We start from the raw sequence: 18,775 nt of genomic DNA on the forward strand, positions 1-18,775 counted from the left end.
ACTGAATAGGCACAGAGACAACAGAAGTGAAAACACGCTGAGTAGTCAGTGGAGGGAGTAATTATATCAGAAGCCTGAGCTAAGAACGATTTCTGGAAGTCTGGCTCATTTTCCAGCCGCCAAGGCCAAGTGGGAACGTGAGGGCTGTGGGCTCTTGCTGTGGGAGGCATCCAGATCTCGGCTCAGCCCACATCTCAACCCCAGTCTGCCTTCTGCTCCCCTCTCTCATCCATCTGTGTTCTTGTTGGGGGCCCTCCGTGACACCATGCAAGGTGACAAAAGCACCTACATCACCCCATGTGGCCACACTCTGGCCTAGCCACCTTGCTCTCTTGTGGCAGCACTGGCTGGGGTGATGCACGCATGGGCCTTGGGGAAGGTGACACCCTCAGCTGAAGGCCTGTACCCTCAGGTCCTGCAAGCTCACTGGGTCCATCTGTGAGCCAGCTGCAAAGGAACAAGCTCCTGGCTCCCCAGTATCCGCCACACTTCCCCCCTCTCCCCCAATAGCATCTGACTTCATGTCCCAACTGTGTTTCCAAAGGATCGCCTGTTTTAGTTGGGAGTCCTCTGGGGTCTGACCCTGAAGCCGGGGTCTGAGTGTGACCAGAGCCAAAGAGGAGACAGGAAGCCAACTGCATCTGACAGGTCCCTGCTGTGGCCACTAGTGCTTGGTCCCAGCTGAGAACCCAGCATGGCCCTCCCAAAGGGTGAAGGATTAGAGATGTTTGTCCTCAGACTCACTTCCTGCTTCTTCCCATTTGTCCCCTCGACGTGAGCAGAGAGAAAATCCTCAGCAACGAGCAGCAGATGGAGGCAGCCAGCGTGTTCTGGAACAGCAATGGCACAGGAAACACGCTGGCAGCTGATGGGCCAGCTGACGGCTCTGACGGTCGCGTCTACGTCATCCTATCCACCCACCCTCAAATGGTGAGGGTTTCCCGCACTTGACCCAGAATCACATGAGACATGAGGAAGGCGCCAGGGTCGGCAGGGACAGACTGCACTCGTGGGGGTGACACCAAACCCTCGTCCTCTCATCCCACTTGGGCTGCTGCTTCCCAGAGCTTCCCATCCTTTTCCTGGAATGCATCTGAGCCTGGGAACTCCAGCTCAGTGCTCCGTGCTGTGCCAATGCTTCCATCTCGAGAGTTGATATGTAGGTCCTTGTAGCTGTGTGAGACTAGGCACCCTTGGGAGACTGACAGTGACTGCCCAGCCCACAGCAGGATCTCTTTCCTGATCTGAGGGAATCAACCGCTGACTGGGCTTCAGGCGGCAGAGAGAGCCAGCAACGCAGTGACCTCACGAAAGAAGCTGGGGGAACTTTTAGTTAAAGCTTCTTCTCAGAGATCGTTTCAGACTCATAGGAAGCTACAGCAGTAAAAATAATAATACTGTGAACAGCCAGGTCCACCCCTTGCGAACACTGGGCCTTGTCTGGATTGTTCGGCCCTGGCTCAGCCATGGCATCTGTTGGTGTGGCTGTCTGCACCCATGCACCCACAACATGCAAGCAGAAGCACGGTCTGGCCCCTGCCACATTGCCAGCAGACACATAGATGCCTAGATGCCTGAAGACTCGGCGCACCATACAACGGGTTGTACGCAAGCACAGAAAGCTAATGATCGCAGGAATTTCAACACTGAGTCCACATTTGTATTTATTCTGTTCTTAGGATTCCAATCCTGTCAACTGGCCTGAAGGTGGTTTTTGGCAGTATTTTTCTCTTCATAGCACTCTGTGACCAGGGATTGCATTTTGTTGACATGTCACCTCAGTTTTCTTAAATCCAGAACATTTCTATACTACAAATAGCGACATTTTAAAGTAATATGATTTTCCTTCATGTTCCTGTTTTGAGGTCTAAAGACTTGCCTTGAGGTTAAATCCAGATCTTGTATTCCTGGCTGTAATCTTACATAACTCATGTGACAGTTCAGTTCTGTTCAGGACACCACATGTGGAGACAAGCCCGTCTCCTGCTGGCAATGTTCATTGCAATTACCTGGTCACTGTATTGTCTTACCTCTCTCACTGCAAAATGACTACTTTTTCCTTTGCAACTGAGACAGTGGAGAAGAGAACCTTTCAAACCATGCATTTTGCTTTATTCACTTATGGTGTTTCAAGAAAAACATCCTTCACGTTAAGCGGTGCAGGTCACCTTGCAGGTATAAGAGCACACAGTGCTGTGTGGGCCCGGCCCACAGGAACTCTGGCCCCTGTCTCTGGCTGCAATGAGACTCCATCGTCTCTTTAAACCAAAGTCTAGCCAGGCCCTGCTTTAGCAGCAGACTGGTCCAGTGAGCACACTCCACCTGGGGTCCCGCTGGACACAGGGACGCGGGAACAGCCAACGGAAGCATGCGGCAACTTCCAAAGGCTGCCCTCCACTAACAAGCGACCTCACATACTCAGACACTCGCTTCTTTTTCTTTTTCTCTTTTTTTTTTTAAAGATTTATTTTTATTACAAAGTCAGATATACAGAGAGGAGGAGAGACAGAGAGGAAGATCTTCCGTCCGATGATTCACTCCCCAAGTGAGCCGCAACGGGCCGGTGCACGCCAATCCGATGCTAGGAACCAGGAACCTCTTCCAGGTCTCCCACACGGGTGCAGTGTCCCAATGCTTTGGGCCGTCCTCGACTGCCTTCCCAGGCCACAAGCAGGGAACTGGACGGGAAGTAGAGCTTCTGGGATTAGAACCGGCGCCCACATGGGATCCCGGGGTGTTCAAGGCAAGGACTTCAGCCACTAGGCCACGCCGCCGGGCCCAGCAGTGGCTTCTTTTTCAAATGGACCAGCAGCCTCCTCTACTGGCGGAGGCCACCATCTGCAGGCCAGTCATGACCCCTTCTTGCCACCTGAGTGGGGCAGCTGACTTGCCCCTTTTGCTTAGGGGCATTCCTTCATCTCCACAGGGCAGGGGCACGGTGCTTGGTCAGCTGACACACACTCTGCTCTTTGTCCATGTACATTCTTTTTTTTTTTTTTAAAGATTTATTTATTTTTATTACAAAGTCAGATATACAGAGAGGAAGAAAGACAGAGAGAAAGATCTTCCAACCGATGACTCACTCCCCAAGTGAGCACAACGGCCAGTGCTGTGCCAATCCGAAGCCGGGAACCAGGAACCTCTTCCAGGTCTCCCACATGGGTGCAGGGTCCCAAGGCTTTGGGCCGTCCTCGACTGCTTTCCCAGGCCACAAGCAGGGAACTGGATGGAAAGTAGAGCCGCTGGGATTAGAACCGGCGCCATATGGGATCCTGGGGTGTTCAAGGCGAGGACTTTAGCCGCTAGGCCATGCCGCCGGGCCCCTGTCCATGTATATTCTAGTTCTGAACAAAACCAGGGCCTCGGAGAGCCATCCTGGGGTGGGTACCAGAGGACACACAGGCACAAAGGGTAGATATATATGTTTTTAAAAAGCAGGAAATAGAATGAAGAGGAAGAGAAAAAAAATCAGGTGAGACAGGGTAAAGTAGATATGCAAGTGTGTCCCAAGCTTTCCATGCCGTGGCCCTACAGGGGTTGCCAACCAGTCTCCATTCTTGCAAGAGGCCAGGCTACAGGGGCAGAGCCCCTCCTGTTCTAGACTTACAGCCTCCTCAAGGCAGCAACAAACCACAACTCAGAAGACACCCACATCTTAAACACAAGGGCTGGTCCTCCCCAGAGACCCACGGCGGGCAGGGGCCAATGTGGGCAGTGGCAGACTGAAGACCACTCTCCTTGGCAGCAGACAGACAATCAACAAGCAGGCAAGTGCAGGGGCTACTTGCTTCCCTGGCAGGACCCAGCAGGACGATGTGACAGTGGCACTGGCCACCTGTGACCACCCGTGGTGCCAGCTCTCTCACGTTCCTGTTAGGCTGTGGTGCCTGCACCCACTGGGAAGCTGGAAGTCTTCCTGATCCCCCGAGGCTGGTCAACCTCTCCCTGCTGGCACTGTGGCCAGCCAGAGTGGGCAGCAGAAGGGGCGGCAGGAACACCTGCCCCCCAGCTCTCCCAGTTGAGCTGCCCTGGGCTCACGGACACCAGCCACAGTGGTTTCCCTTGTGGCGCCTAGGTGCTCTGGCACAACGGGAAACAAACACAACTCGGAAACAAACACAACTCGGAAACAAACAAAGGAGAAGGCACTAAAGACACAAAGGATAAACCCACAACCCCGCGTGGAGTCTAGGACACAGTTCTCACACACGTGCAACCCACTCAGATGAAAACTAAAGCAGAGCTGTCCAACACAACATGCCGGGGCACATGGCCGGCGGCAATTTCAAGCCCAAACTATTTCAATAAAATCAGGTTTAACAGTTGGTCACTCCGCCCAGTGGCTGCTGCACTAGACAGTGTCTCTCACCACACTTGTATGCAGGATTTACACAGCACTGAACACTTAATTTCATAGAAACTCAGAAACTTGTGCCAAACACACACACACACACAAAAACGGCCTTTCCTTTCCAACACTTCCAGTATCAGTAATCGTAAATTAAGGCAAAGGAAAATTTCAATATATTTCCCAAAGTAGAAATTACAGGAGCTACACGTCCTATCTATAAAATAGGTGAGTTAGAAATTCACAATGAAAGGACAGGCTAGTATGCATGTTCACACTCACGGACACCCAACTGGAAGTCTATAAATGGCTTCCTAAATCGACCTTGGGTTCCTAAAATTTGAAACTGGGGATCTTCTAAAAAACAACATGCAGAAGAAAATGTGGAGCAGATAGTATTAGAAAACACTGAAAATTTTAAGTAAATGAACTAAGTCCCCATTTCAAAACAAATCAAAACTAGTCAACTCCCAGCTAGACTTTCTACCTTGTTCCAAACTACTCCGTGCCCAGTACTCAAGGCTTTTCACTGGAGTTACGAGGTCTGGTCTAATTCCCTAGTCTCAGTGATGATATGTTTTTTAAAAACAAATTGCACCGGGAGATTAAAAACAAAAAAGAGGCAAATAAAAAAAAAACTCTCTTAAACCCCAATTTGAGAAAACATACCATGCTCTGTTTAGAAAACCCATGCGATGGCTATCCCTTCCCAATTCCAGTTCTGAATTCAGTGTCAACCCAATCAAAACCATACTAATTCTGTTTTGGATCTCCAGCTGGTTCGGTCGTTGATTCGCCTTTAGCTATTTCACATCTGCACCGAGCTAGCAAGAGCGAAGCCCGTATGGTCACAGCAGCTTGGACTGCTCTGCTGTTCCCTTTTTTATCTACGCCCCTAACAAACATACTGCTTCTCCTGTCTCCTTACTCTTCTCCAGTGCTTGAAAACGAACGCAATATTCAAGCCTTTCTCCCACGGATACCTCCCTCTCCATCGCGAAATGGAGGCCCCCGATGCCAGCCTCATGGCTGGCAGAATAAACACGATTCCTCACCAGCACTCACTTCGGAGCCAGCTGTCTTGGGACGCCTCTGTCCCGCTGGTATTCTCTTCCCAGCGGGGCCACCAGTCAGCAGCTGCACCCTCGGGCCAGTTAATGAGCTTCTCTGGATGGGTTAGCTTTTCTGCAAAATTGAGAAAATAATGAATCTTCCTCAGATGATTGCTCAGAGGAATAAATGCTAATACATCGAGAGCGCCTAACGGTGTCCAAGAAGTAGGAGTTGTTATCCACAGAAGAGATTCTGATACAAACAGAATTGTCTAGGGGCTAGCTCTATGGAGTAGTGAGTTGAGCTGCTGCCTACAACGTGGACATCCCATATGGGCACTAATTCAATTACTGGCTGCTTCACTTCCAACCCAGTCCCCTGCTAATGCCCCTGGGAAAGCAGTAGAGGATGGATCAAATACATGGGCCCCTGTGCCCACCCAAAAGCAACTCCTGGCTTCTTGTTCCCACCTGGCCCAGACTCCCACTAGACTAGTATTTCTGTAATGTTAATCTTAACAGCCTCTTGAGGCTTCCCATGGGCGCGTATGCAAATACTCAGATAATCCTTAGATCAGTCCTGCAAGGCAGGTACCAAAATTAGATCCATTTTACAGGTGAGAAGTAAGAGGCACAGATAAATGAAGTGACTTGTACAAAGTCACCCAGATTCCAAATGGCACAGCCAGGGCTCAAACCCCATCTCTGTGGCTGGGACACCTCTTCTCGCAACACAAGGACCTGCTCTAGCAGCACCTCATCCATCACTGTGTCTGTTCTGAGCTCTCAGGTACACGGGACATGTGCTTCCTCAAGCACCAGGTGACAGACTGAAAGGTACATGGGGTCAGGGGTACAAGTGGCCCCCAACTCTCCTGATCTGAGAAGACTTGAGAGTGGCCACACTAGGCCACTGCCCTGGAACACTGCACTGTCCCTGCACATCTTCCTGAACCCTGAAGATACCTGTCAGCAATCCTGATCCCATACGCTCTCCAAAGTGCCCAGGGCAAGGTGTTATCTGTGCCCTGCTGAGCTGGTCTGGGCTGAACACTAGCACCTGACCCAAAACTCCAGTGGGGGGGGGGGGGGCGGTAGGAGGTGACAGGGTGCTACTTGAGTGATGCTGGGACTCGGGTTTCTGAAGTATTCAGGATGCTGCATTTAGAGCATCTCTATTCAGCTGTTAATACATTTCTGACTCCTGTCGCCGTTAAGATGAAGCCAGCTCACTGACTGATGAGGGCCTTAACATTCTGTCCTCTTCCTTTGTTGTTCAGATCGCCATGAGGTTATCTCCAAGGAAATCCTGGAGCTGGACCCCTGGGAAAACCAGTGGAACGTGGTGGCCGTCAACGTCCTCATGCATGACAGCTACGACGTCTGCCTGGTGGCCAGGATGAACCCCCGGGACCTCATCCCCCCGCCTTCAGACCTGGTGGATGAGGGCAGTTAGCAGGAAGACCACCCCTGTTGGAGGCCCTGCCGCAGTGCCTGGGCACCCAACCAACACTGACATACGCACGCTGCATGTGTAGGGGCCCCTGCCTGAAGGTTATGCTGATGCCGGGAGGGATGGGTAAAATTGAGACTCTGTGGGTGGAACAGCTAGAATGGCCACGAGAGGGGGACAAGAGGTGGGGGCGTCTCATTCTGCTGCAGCCTCTTATCTGGCCATGACCTCTTAGATGCAGCTCATGGTTAGGACACAAAAACAGTTAAGCAGAGGCCCAGCACCGGGAAAGGCTGTGCATGTTTGGGGCCTCCCCACAGGGCCGGATTGCCTGGAACACAAGGTTTGCTACTAAGACTAGGAAAAGTGGGTGGAGCTAAGCGACGAAACCCTGGCAGGACAAGGTGTTAGGAACTGGTCCCTGAGCAGGGATTCTCTGGGACAGGGATTTTCAAGACAGGCTTCTCTTCAGAATCCATGCTGTCTTAGGTCTTGCAGATTCTACAACATGGCCCAGAATCAGGCTGGCCGAGGCGTGCTGCTGACAGACAGCAGTGAGCAGAGACTTCCGCTCGGAGCCGAGCCCCTGTGCATGCAGGCCCCGGACCCTCTGGGGTTGGTGCTAAGGATCCTGAGTGAGGCTTGCCCAGGCTACCTCCATCATCTCTCACACTAATGTGACTTCTGTGGGCTGGTGCTGGCTGAACAGAACTGGTCCAAATCAGCCAACCCAGGCGCAGAACAGGCTCTGGAGTGAGGGGACAGGAAGTAACATCAGGGCTCCACCTGCTGCTGCCTTCTAGGCCCCAGCCTTCAGATTCCCTTCCTGGTTCTGGGGGCAAGGATGGTGCCACAGCTGTCAGCCCATAGGGAGTCATTCAAACACATCCTCCAGTGACATTTCGATGACATATCAGAAACCCACCTGGTTTACTATCTGTATGTGATGTCTGGGAGCACAGTGAATTCTAAGGATGTATGTCAATGGCCGTTTTCGCTCAACGGCATGTGGAAGTTCACATGCTACAAGGCGCTTCTGGAAGGAGGAGAGATTACTAAACTGACCAGGAAACCAGGTTTGGCCATCCTGGAGTAAACCAGACTCTAGGCGGGCAGAGCCCCATCTGTGCACCCCAAGTGTCCCCTTGCAGAATCCGGACTTTGAGTGGCAAATGAGGGCAACATCTCTGAGCAGAGCCAGGAGTTGGGCTTCAAGCAGCTCATTCCTCTCCCTCTGGGAGGGTTGTCACCTATGGGTTCTCCTGACTACAGACTGAGCAGTTACTCCAAGCCGAGTGTGCTGACTGCTGGTGGCCAAGGTCAAGGGTAACCTCCCTGGGGCTCACAATCACTGTTCCTAGTCCATCCGCTGGAACGTGCTAGAAAGTATCACATTTCCCTGGATCAGGGCAGCCTTGTCTATGTGCCAATGCCCCCATCTAGATGCTTTAGGCCCAGGTTCCAGCTCAACTTGGCTAGCAGCTTGTTAGCAGAATGGGGGAAAAAACACAACATACTTTACATACAGGGTCGGTGTGAGGACTGAGTAGGAAGACAGTAAACAAAATACCTGTTAAATAGGAAAGCAATAAACCTGCTTCAGCTGCCATCATTTTGTCATCGCTGTCAGCAGTGTGGCCATCAGTGTTTCTTGCAGCAAAGTGCCCCCACAAGCAGACCAGTGCTTTCCGAGACTCTCGGGCTCGTAGAGACACACGTGGAGACCTGCGTGTGGCCTGAGATGTGTCTTCATTTCCCAGACGCAGTCCCTTGGCTCCTCCAGGGGCTGAGGAGCAAATGTGGGAGGCTGCCCGATGGGCACCTGCGGGGAGGCAGGGAGACGTGAGGCAGATAAGATATAACCACCACTGCTACCCAATGAGCGGCCTGGCTGGGCAGTGAGAGCCAAGCCTTCCAGGGAATTCCAGGAGAGGACAGTAGAGGGCAGATGGCCTCTGCCCAGAGTTGTGGTCGTCAGGGCCCCCTACCCCGAGCTGGCTTCACCCTGGAGGACAAGCCCGCGTCAAGAGGGCAAAATGCCCTCCACCGAGATCCAAACACAGGCTACAAGGCTTGGGACAGCACCTGACACGGCTCGCCACATCATCACGTAACAGGCAACTTCCTTGCTGCGGTGCTCAGGCTAAGCTCTGGGTGCTTCCTATCTGGCTTTCTTTGTAATTAAGTCACCTGCCCTTGCCCCCTGCAGGTTAAACTCTGTCAGAGATCCAATTATGAAATGGTTTCCTTTTTTCTGCTGCAACAGATGGCTGTCCCAAAATTGCGCAGCAGGCTCTCCCCCAGCCTTCTCCAGCTGCCGGTTCTCACGGTGGTGACGCAGGACTGTCGGATGCAGGGCAAGGCCTCACGATGCCGAAGCGTCGGGATGCTGAGGCTGACACAGCCTGCAGCTGTCTGCCCTCCAACACTCAGTTTGTGTTCAACTGGAGAGCATCATTGTTCTCAAATCGACTTCATAATGAGTGAAGGCTTTAACTTTGAACTTGCAACATAAATTTCTACTAACAAAAAAACAGCTTTCATCTTGCTTTTCTTACTGGAATTCACTGTCAACTTGTAGCAGGGGCACCAGGTGGCCCCGATCCCAGGAGAGCTGAAGCCTAGGGAGATGTCAGGAAAAGGGGATGCAGCTGACTACCCAAGACCCCAGCGGCCACAGCTGGGAGTCAGGTGTCCATGCCACAGTGATGTGGTTTCAGGACTGGAGGTCCACAGGTCCCTGTTGCCACCAGGGCAGGAGCAGGTGCCAACAGCCAGTAGGGCTCACATTAGGGAGCCAGGGTGTGGATGGAGGTGACGGTACTGTTAGAATAGCAGTGCAAGTCCCAGGCAGCCTGGGGCAAAGGATGCCAGCCCCTGCTCGCAGGGTCAGAAAACAAGGAGGTGCCTGGTGCCTGACCAGGCAGCCAAAACCAATGACCAGAAAGCCCACGAGGGAGCCACTCCACCAGTGTTCCTTAGAGAGCAGCCGCCCAGATGACTCTGATTCCTCATGCCAGGCCCAGTGGGGGTGGGGGTCACCAAGAGACAGGAGGTCCTGCCACACAGGGTCAAGTCTCCCTGCTTCTTTGCCAAACTTCAAGACACAGTCAAGCGGGCTCCACAGCCATGCCCCTGCACAGAGACCAGGGCCTGCCCACAGCATCCGTCAGGCCTGACGCCACCTCTCCACTCACCAGTGCTCAGTGCAATGCAGCCTCCAGCACCCTCCTAGCCAACATCCTCCTTTCTTGCTCTTTGAAAGAGATGTAGAGGGAGGACCAGGGAACAGCTGTTCTCTGCTCAGGATCTCTATAAGTTGGCCTGTTCCCAGGAGCAATGCCAACTGCCCACGGTTCTTGGGGCATAACAGGATGGGAAGAACCCAGGGCCTGGAGGATGCCATCAAACCACCAAAGCAAGCAGCCACGCGCCTTGGCTGTGACATATGCTCCTTCCTGTTCAGGCCCCCGTGAGCTACACCTGCAGCCCAGCATTTCCTGATACTTCAACCTTCTCCCCAAAGTCACCATCTGTTGAGAGAAGGTGTGCTATTTCCACCAAGGGGGAGGACTCAGTCCCTGGTCCCTGGGGTGCCTGGTGACAGGGCTGTCACCCACTGCAAGGGGTAAATTCTGCCTGCAAGTGCTGACAAGCCCCAGTCACTTCTTAGCCATTTGGCTGCCATCTCTGTCTCTCCCGGATCTTCAGCATTTCTGTTGGTTTACCATCAGCCCACTGCCACTTGCTTGTGTAGATGACAGCGACATTTTACAGGCACCGAGCCACACCCATGCATCTCGGGGGTGTCTGCAGCTGCTTCCTGTGCAGCCCAAGGCCCTTGAGGGGAGGACTTGCTGACCTCCGGGGCCCCTGCCTAATTTCCTTGATGTACTGAGCTAAGGGAGTTGCAAATGATCTACGAAGCTTCAGAAGTTCATGGAAGATGAATCGAAACATAAGATCATTCTGACACCAAAAAAAAAGAAGTCAATACATAATTTTCCATAATATGCATTTCTATGACCTGTTAACATTTACTTTATTTTTATCTGAAAGACTTAGTTCCAGAGAGATGTAAGGGAGAGGCGGAAGAGGAAAGAGGATGAAAGGGTGGGGGAGAGAAAAAGAGCAGGGAGGAAAGGAGGGGCGAGGGAGGGATGGAGGGAGGGAATGAAGGGGCAGGAAGAGAGAGACCTTCCATGAGCTGGCTCACTTCAGGCCAGACAAAGCCAAGAGCCAGAAGCTTCTTCCATGTCTCCCATATGAATGCAGGGGCCCAAGCACTTAGTCCATGTTCCACTGCTTTCCCAGGCACATTAGCAGGGAGCTGGATCAGAAGTGAGGCAGGGCCCGGCGCCGTGGCCTAAGGCTAAAGACCTCACCTTGAACACGCCAGGATCCCATATGGGTGCCGGTTCTAATCCCAGCAGCTCCACTTCCCTCACTTGGGGAGTGAATCATTGGATGGAAGATCTTCCTCTCTGTCTCTCCTCCTCTCTGTATATCTAACTTTGCAATAAAAAATAAATAAATAAATCTTTAAAAAAAAAAAAAAAGGCGGAAAGCAGGACTCCAAGTCGTGCTCTTATGGAATGCTGGCATTGTAGTTGGTGACTGACCCCTTACGCCACGATGTCAGAAACACTGCAGACTTTGTGAAGGTTCCTCATGTGCACAGATTTCAATGTTCTTACATTACAGTAAGCTTAACTTTTAATTCTGTAGTCAATGAACTTTCTGAAGAAGCCCCTGTAAATGCCTACTACCCTGAATTTTTACATATAACATGGATCTGACCCACTCATGGTCAAGGATGTATGCTACAGACTGTGTTCCATTCTGGCGCACAAAATGGCTGAGTTTTTTATTATTATTTGTTTGTTTTATTTTGTTTTTTTCTAGCACCTACAGTTTCCTATCACAGGGGCAGTCTGATTTCCTTAACAAGCCCCTCCTCCCCTCCAGCTCTTACTCTGGTGGACAAGAAAAGCCATGCTTGGCCTGTGGTGCTGAGAACTGGGTGGTCGCTGACTCCCGCTGGCTATGGAGCCAGCACCTCCAGCCCGGGAGCACCTGTGGGTGCTCAGCATGGAGCAAGGTGCACCTGGGACACCCAAGCACAGCAGGAAGCCACCCTGGCTGTAAGGAGCAGCTCCAAGGGCAGACAAGCATGACAGAAGATGCCAGAGCATCGGCTACAGGGTCAGCACGTCCTGAGCCCACTGTCTGCCCTGGATGCTGTGCTGAGCAGAGGGACGTGACACCAGGTCCTGCTCCCACTGAGGTTCTGCAGGCAAAACGGGCTGCACAGGGGAGGGTGGAGTGAAGTTACCCCCTCCGAGGGGTGAGCACCCTGCCCCGCAGAGCAGGCAAGATGCCACAGGGCCCAGGCCTCCCTGCCTCAGCTGTAAGCAACCATAGTGTAGTTGGCGGACTCATCCCCTATGGGCCAATGGCTCAGAGACCTCAAGAGGAGTTCAATGAGCTAAAATTAAGGTTCACAAAGGCAGGCTGTGGGGAGAGCCCAGGCCCTCACTTTCTCCCTGCATTAGAGCACGCTGCCAGCGCTCAGCTCCTGGCACCTCCTGACGTCAAAGCCCACAACTGCACGGCTTTGATGTGTTTCTATCTCTCCCTCCTTCTCGGGGCCTTCCCCCTGCAGCGGCCCTGTGATCGCCTGGGGCCCACACGCACCAGCCAGTAGACCCTCCCTGGTCAAGGTCAGCTGGTTAACAACCTAGGGCCGTGTACAACCCTAACTCCCCTGTGACATGTGACTTCACACACTTGCCAGCTCTAGGATTCAGACATGGATGTGCCAGGAAACCACAGTTCTGCCCATGACAGCCCCCGAATCCTGTACATCACCCATGTCGTAATACAATATGTGCTGATACTGTTTACAAATTTCACATCGTCAGATGAGTCAGGCACTGATCACAGAAAGGAACCAAAGGTGTACACTGGAGAGTACACACCCTAGGGACATCCACGACCATGACCAGGCAGGACCCGCTGAGCAGTTCTGGTTGGAGGTGACATTCGGCCTGGGACTGGCTGGCACCCACGTGAAGCTCACTTCACGGAAGGGAAAGGGCCAGCAGGTAGAACTGGGTCAGGGACAGCATTGCTGTGCCCTGGGCCCTGGTTAGGCCAGCCCTGAAGCCCGCCCCGACTCTGGCTTCCCAGCGCCAGCACCTCTGTCCCCCACCCCCAGCAGGACATCCGGCTAGCAGCAGTGCAAGGAGCAGGAGTCACAGGCTCACACTCCCGACTGAAGCTGTGCTTCCACGATTGTGCACATGCTGGTTGAGCTGGCAGCAGAGGATGATGCATTCCTATGGGACTGGGCAGGAGATTCACAATTGTCTCAAACTAAGTTTAATTACAGAAGAGTGCTGGGTGCCCCCTCGACTCCTCAGCCTTTAGAATACAGTGCACCTGCTTCTCGGGGAACCTGGCTGGAGCATAGCAGCTCAGAGCAGGGCTCTCCATGCTTGGGCTTTTAACCCAGCCCCACTGCTCACCAGTGGTAGAAGTGTGCAAAGCTTGGATGACCAAGAAAGTAGAGCTAGAAAGACAAGTGTGAACAAAGACCTATGGAAGACCTAAGCCAGAGAAGGCCAGCGAGCAGGAGTGCTGGGAAGGGAAGACAGAGACCGCGAAGGGATGGGGCTTGGGGAGGGGCAGTCGTCCAGCCTGGCAGTTGGGGTACCTGTACCCCATACTGGAGTTCCTGGGTTCGATGTCCAGCTCTGTGTCCCATGCCAGCTGCCTACTAGTGTTGCCCAGGTTCTTGGGTTTCTGCTGCCCACAGGTGACCTGGCCAGTGTTCCTGGCTCCCAGCTTGGGCCTCTACTGTCTCAGCCACTTAGGAAGTGGCTCAGGAGACAGGAGGGGGTGTTTTCTTTCTCTTTCTGTCAAGCAAATAAAATAAATAAATAAGCTGATTTTTAAATGACCCAAGCAGTGACAGGTTTTCTCCAGAACTTGCCTGTAGGAAGCTGCCTCCCCCAGCAACCACACAGCAGCACATGTGAGCACCACGCTCAGGCGGTGCTGTCCACACGTGCCCGTGTACCTGCACCACAATGCCAGGGAGCCGTCAAAAAGAAGGAGGCTGACATGTGGGACTGTGGGACTGACTTCAGATGCTCACAGCAAACATGATAAAGAAAATTACCATGTCCATAAAAAGAGGCAGAAATGAGCACAGGGACGCATAGAACCTTCTAGAATAATGCTTAGAAACCAAGACACTGGAATACTACAGAGATAAGAGAATAACTTTCCAGCATGCACCCATTCAAACCATTCGGTTGTTCTGCATATATGCAAAATAACAAGAGTGAGCATGCTGGCACAGAGGCACTGCTGCTCTGGAAAGCAGTTGGTTGTTTCTCAGAAAAAGAAAATAGTATTACCATATGTCTCAGCAATTTCATTTCTGGGTGTTTTCCCAAAAGACTCAACAACAACATCATCATCAAAATGGGGACTCAACCACATACACACACCAATATTCACAGCAGGGTCACTCAGCAGAAGGCTGTGACACACCCCAACATGGATACGACTTGAAGTAAAACAACCCCAGCACAGAAGGACAAATACTGCCTGAGTCCCCTCAGATGAGGGCCCTGGGGTGGCGAGAGTGTTGGAGACAGAGGAGGGCATAGTGGTGTCAGAGGCACAGGAGGAGGAAGCAGAAGTTGGCATGAATTGAGGAGAGAGTTGCAGTTTGGGAAGACGACAGAACTCTAAGACACATGACAGTGACGCTGACAATGGCCACTGTCCTGTACAGTCAGGACGGTAACTGTGATCAACGTTACTTAATGGTCTATTTACCGCAATGATACATTTCTGGAGAGATTCTGGAAGGCAGCCAGACACTCTATGCCTGGGAAGCTATCTTTCTAAAGTGAAGCTCCAAGGAGGAGAAGGGGGACCCTTTCCCACCTCTGGAATCCCTCAAGGCACCACCACAGCTGGCCTACTGGCCCCTGACTGGGGCCTGACACATCTGGGAGCTGACCATTGTCCATCTGAAGACACATTGCTCTGTCATCTGTGGCCCCTGAAATACGGCAGGGTAGCCACAGTGGTGGCCACTGGCAAGGGCGATGAAGGCCAGCCATGAGCTCGGCAGTGGCCACTGGGCAAGGGTGAGGGCGAGGAGGGCCAGCTGTGAGCCAGGCAGCCAGGACTGAGATGTCCACGGGCCCACAGCGCGTCACCTCGATTGGCCTCCCAGCCCAGACAGGCTGGCACGCTGCTGTAACAGAAGAGCCAGACACGACCACAGTTCCACGTCGACATCCCAGCCTAGTGTCTGCACTTGCCTAAGCCACCCCTCTTGGCACTGGCCACTGGGGATGGGGCAGGTGGAAGAGCCCAGGGAGAGGGAGGGACAGAGCCCCTTCTCTCTTCAAGCATGAAGCTGGTGCCCAGTTTCTGCAGACGGCAGAGCAGAGTTCTGCAGGAGTCACCCTCTAAGGTCTTGTCCAGACACCATGGTCATCCACACTGGGCTGGGGTGGCTGCTCCCTCCTTACTCAGCAAGAGAGAGAGAGAGAGAAACCACCTACTGTGACTTCACCCACAGCCCCCCCCCCCAACTCTTAATAGAACAGGAAAACACAGGTTCTTTCTTGGCATGGCTTTTTTTTTTTTTTAACACGCAAAGGACCACTAGCCCTGCAAAAGTAACCAGAATGCCCTCTGCTTCCCCTGGAAAGCCCTGTTCTCCAACACCAGACACCACAGTCCCTGGGCGGGAAGGGACACCCAAGCATTGGCTGGGCTCCCTGCTGCAGGGCCAGCAGGGGGACTCATGCAGAGCAGGGGGACAGGCCAGGCTTCTGGGAGGCCAAAGCAGCCACAGCCTCCAGGATGGAGCACAGCAGAGGTGGGACTGCTGGGGTCTGCACATGCCCAGCATGGGCCTGATGCTGGGTGCCTCGGTGACATTCCATTGAGGTGTGGAGTGACAGCTGAAAACTCCCCAGAGCTCACAGCAGCTTGGGGGAGCACAGGCCCCACTGAACACAGAGGTGCTTAACAGAGGGCCGCCTCCCAAGAGGCTGTGCCTTTGAACAAAGCCCAAGCTAGCCTCACCTCAAAGGCCCCTCCTGGTCCCATGAATTAGATGCAAACTAGCCTGAAAGGGGTGAGCTGGTACACAGAAACACAGGGCGTGGCAGGACCCAGCTGAGCCATCTGTGCATTCGTCACTTGTCACCACAGTGATGGCTCACAGCAGCCAGACACCATAGCCAGGAGAAAACTCAGACCATAGAAACAGACCAGAAATTAACACAGACAGGTACTGAGGTGCCATGGGTTAAGTCTCTGCCTACAAGGCTGGCATCCCATATAGGGGCCAGTTCGAGTCCAGGCTGCTCCACTTCATATCTGGCTTCCTGTTAAGGCACCTGGGAAAGCAGTGACAAGGACCCCTGAGCCCACATGGGAGATCACGATGAAGCTCCTGGCCTTTCTGTGGCCATTTGGGCAATGAACTAGCAGATGGATGATCTCCCTTCTCTCTCTCTCTCTCTCTCCTCTTTCTTTCTCGCTTACTTTGTCTCTGGATCTTTCAAATTAAAAAGAAAAAAACAAGTGACAGAGATGATGGTATTAGCAGACCTAATAGCTTTAACACAGCTGTTACAAATACATCCCGGGTACTCCAGAATTTAAAGAAAAATGGGAACATACTGAAGGGAGATAGGGAAGAGTAAAAAAAGAAGAATCATGGTGCTTGCTTCGGCAGCACATTTACTAAAATTGGAACAATACAGAGATTAGCATGGCCCCTGCGCAAATTCGTGAAGCGTTCCATATTTTTGTCTGATGTATGTGTGAAATAATGTTATTGAATAATAAACTAGAATTTTTTTAAAAAAAGAATTATGACGGGCATTTGCCATAACTGTAACGATGTTGGCTAAGATGCCCACCTCGCAGTCCCTGGCTCCAGCTCCTCACTCCAGGGAGTCAGCCCTGATGCCCCAGGCTGTCGGCTCCTGTCACCCATGTTGGAGACGGAGACCAAGTGTGCAGCTCCCACCTTCAACTGCAACCCATAGACAGACACACAGAGATGGAAATCATTTTTAAACAGGAATCTAGTAGAACTTAGTAAATACGACTTCTGGAAGTAGAATGGAAAACTGGTGGGAAGGGATTAGCAGCCAATGAGCTTGCAAACACCGCCACGGAAGCCAAGCTGGGCAGACGGAAAACTTAGGGAACTAAGGGCTCAGGCCTGGGGACGTTCCCTGTGGGACAGTGCGCAGCAGGGCGTGTAAGGTCAGGGTACGGGAGGGGGACACCAAGAAATGGTGCTCGAGGAGTTCAAGGCCCCTCACGGCAGAGAGCGAGCGGGGCAGCCAGTCTCCACCCAGCATCAGCCTGCCCAGGAACCATGGGCGCGCAGGCTGCAGGGCGCCCTCTGCTGACAGCTCTAGCGGGGACAGACCCTGGGTTCAAGCTTGCATCTTACAAGCCTGGTATCAGGTGAATGAACCATTTGGCTGTAGCTGGGACGTCCCAACGGGCAGGTCCTGCTTCACAACCCCCTCCCCCAGTGAGGTGAGAGTGCGTTGGCCCTGACCCAAGTTCTGAGTCACCGTCAAATCCTTCCTCAGCCTACCCCTTTCACAAGTGTGATGAACACTTCGCAGTCCAAACCCCACCTCCTACTACTTGCTTCCCAGGAACCCAACCAGCACACACAGAGCCAAGCGGCCACAGCACCTCCTGATCCAATGGCTGAGGAGGAGGGGCAAAGGGGACAGAGCCAGCTCCCAGAGGATTCTGCATGCCCACAGATCAGGTCTCAGCACCTAAAAGAACCAGGACCCTCCCACCCATGCAATGTGACCACAGACGACAACAGCACCCAAGGAGCCGAAGCAGTCTGTCACCAGCAGGGCTGCAAGACAAAAAGGTTGAAAAGAAGCTCTTCGATCCAAAGGTAAATGATAGCACATTAAAAAAAAAATGGAGCTAAATGAAAGCATGGAAGTTTCTAGAACCAAGAGATGCATCATGCAAACTTTTCGAGTGGTCTGGCCTTGGAGCACATGCTGCAAGACTGTGGGACATCTTCGTTGCTGACTCCCGTGCGAAGCTGAAGAACATACCCAGAGGTACATCCAAGACAAGCCAGTAAGCTCCCCCAAACCAAGACAAGACCTCAGGTACCCCTTCAAAGGGGTGGGAGGAAAAGCAAGCTGAACGACTCGCCAGACCAAGTTTCACAGCAAGCGCCTAGGTGAGCGGACACTGAGGTGACAGTGATGGAGAGAGACGCACACACAGAGAAGATGTTTCCATCCACTGGCTCACTCCCCAGATGTGCACAATGGCTAGAGCTGGGCTGGCCCAGGGACTTGGGGAGACAAGCTTCTGGGGCCTGAGGGTGGTTGAGCCGCAGATCCCAAGCGGCCAACTCCTGTGCCCACCTCTGCAGGGTCGCCTTTCACGCGCATGCAAGAGGCACCAGGCCCTCCACAGGCCTCACCCGTACTCTCCCTGCCCCTTCTCCTTCTGGAACCTTCTCCACCGCACACCCCCACAGGGCACCTCTCCCCAGGCCTCCCGCCTTGTGCGCCCTTTACCTCAGGATGGCCCCCCTGCCGTTTCCGCACTGCCTCCCCCCCACCCCCCGGCCGGCTTACCTTCCCCCTGCGCGGCAGCTGGACGGACCCCGGGGCACCGCGGGGTGACTTTGGCCGGTTTCCCGCGTTTCTCCGGTGCGTCTCTGAGGAAGCTGCCGCCTCCATCTTGCTGACGTTCCGGCCGCCGCCGCGTGCCTCCAGGTGCGGAGAATCCACGGGTGCAATCGCAGTGCCAAACGCAGCTGCAGCTCTGAAGGCCCCAACGACCACCTTTTAAACGGGAAAATCG

At 53.0% G+C, this 18,775-nt stretch overlaps 1 protein-coding gene and 1 pseudogene across 4 annotated transcripts in view; both read left to right on the forward strand.

Moving 5' to 3' along the window:
- KBTBD12 (kelch repeat and BTB domain containing 12) overlaps positions 1-9,375 on the forward strand; it is a 55,527-nt gene extending 46,152 nt beyond the window's left edge. For 3 of the 4 annotated variants that reach the window (XM_058678769.1, XM_058678770.1, XM_058678771.1), the window contains exon 6: positions 6,681-7,843. In XM_058678769.1, the coding sequence (XP_058534752.1) occupies positions 6,681-6,856 (176 nt within the window). In that variant the 3' untranslated portion in view covers positions 6,857-7,843. Of the gene's footprint in view, positions 1-6,680; positions 7,844-9,062 lie in introns of those variants that run through there. The other variant, XR_009247357.1, reaches the window with a different exon arrangement.
- A 7,243-nt stretch (positions 9,376-16,618) lies between these two features.
- On the forward strand, positions 16,619-16,709 carry LOC118760342 (U6 spliceosomal RNA; annotated as a pseudogene).
- The last annotated feature ends 2,066 nt before the right edge of the window (positions 16,710-18,775 follow it).

The sequence above is a fragment of the Ochotona princeps genome, chromosome 21 (genome assembly GCF_030435755.1).
Source record: "Ochotona princeps isolate mOchPri1 chromosome 21, mOchPri1.hap1, whole genome shotgun sequence".
Classification (NCBI taxonomy): Eukaryota; Metazoa; Chordata; class Mammalia; order Lagomorpha; family Ochotonidae; genus Ochotona; species Ochotona princeps.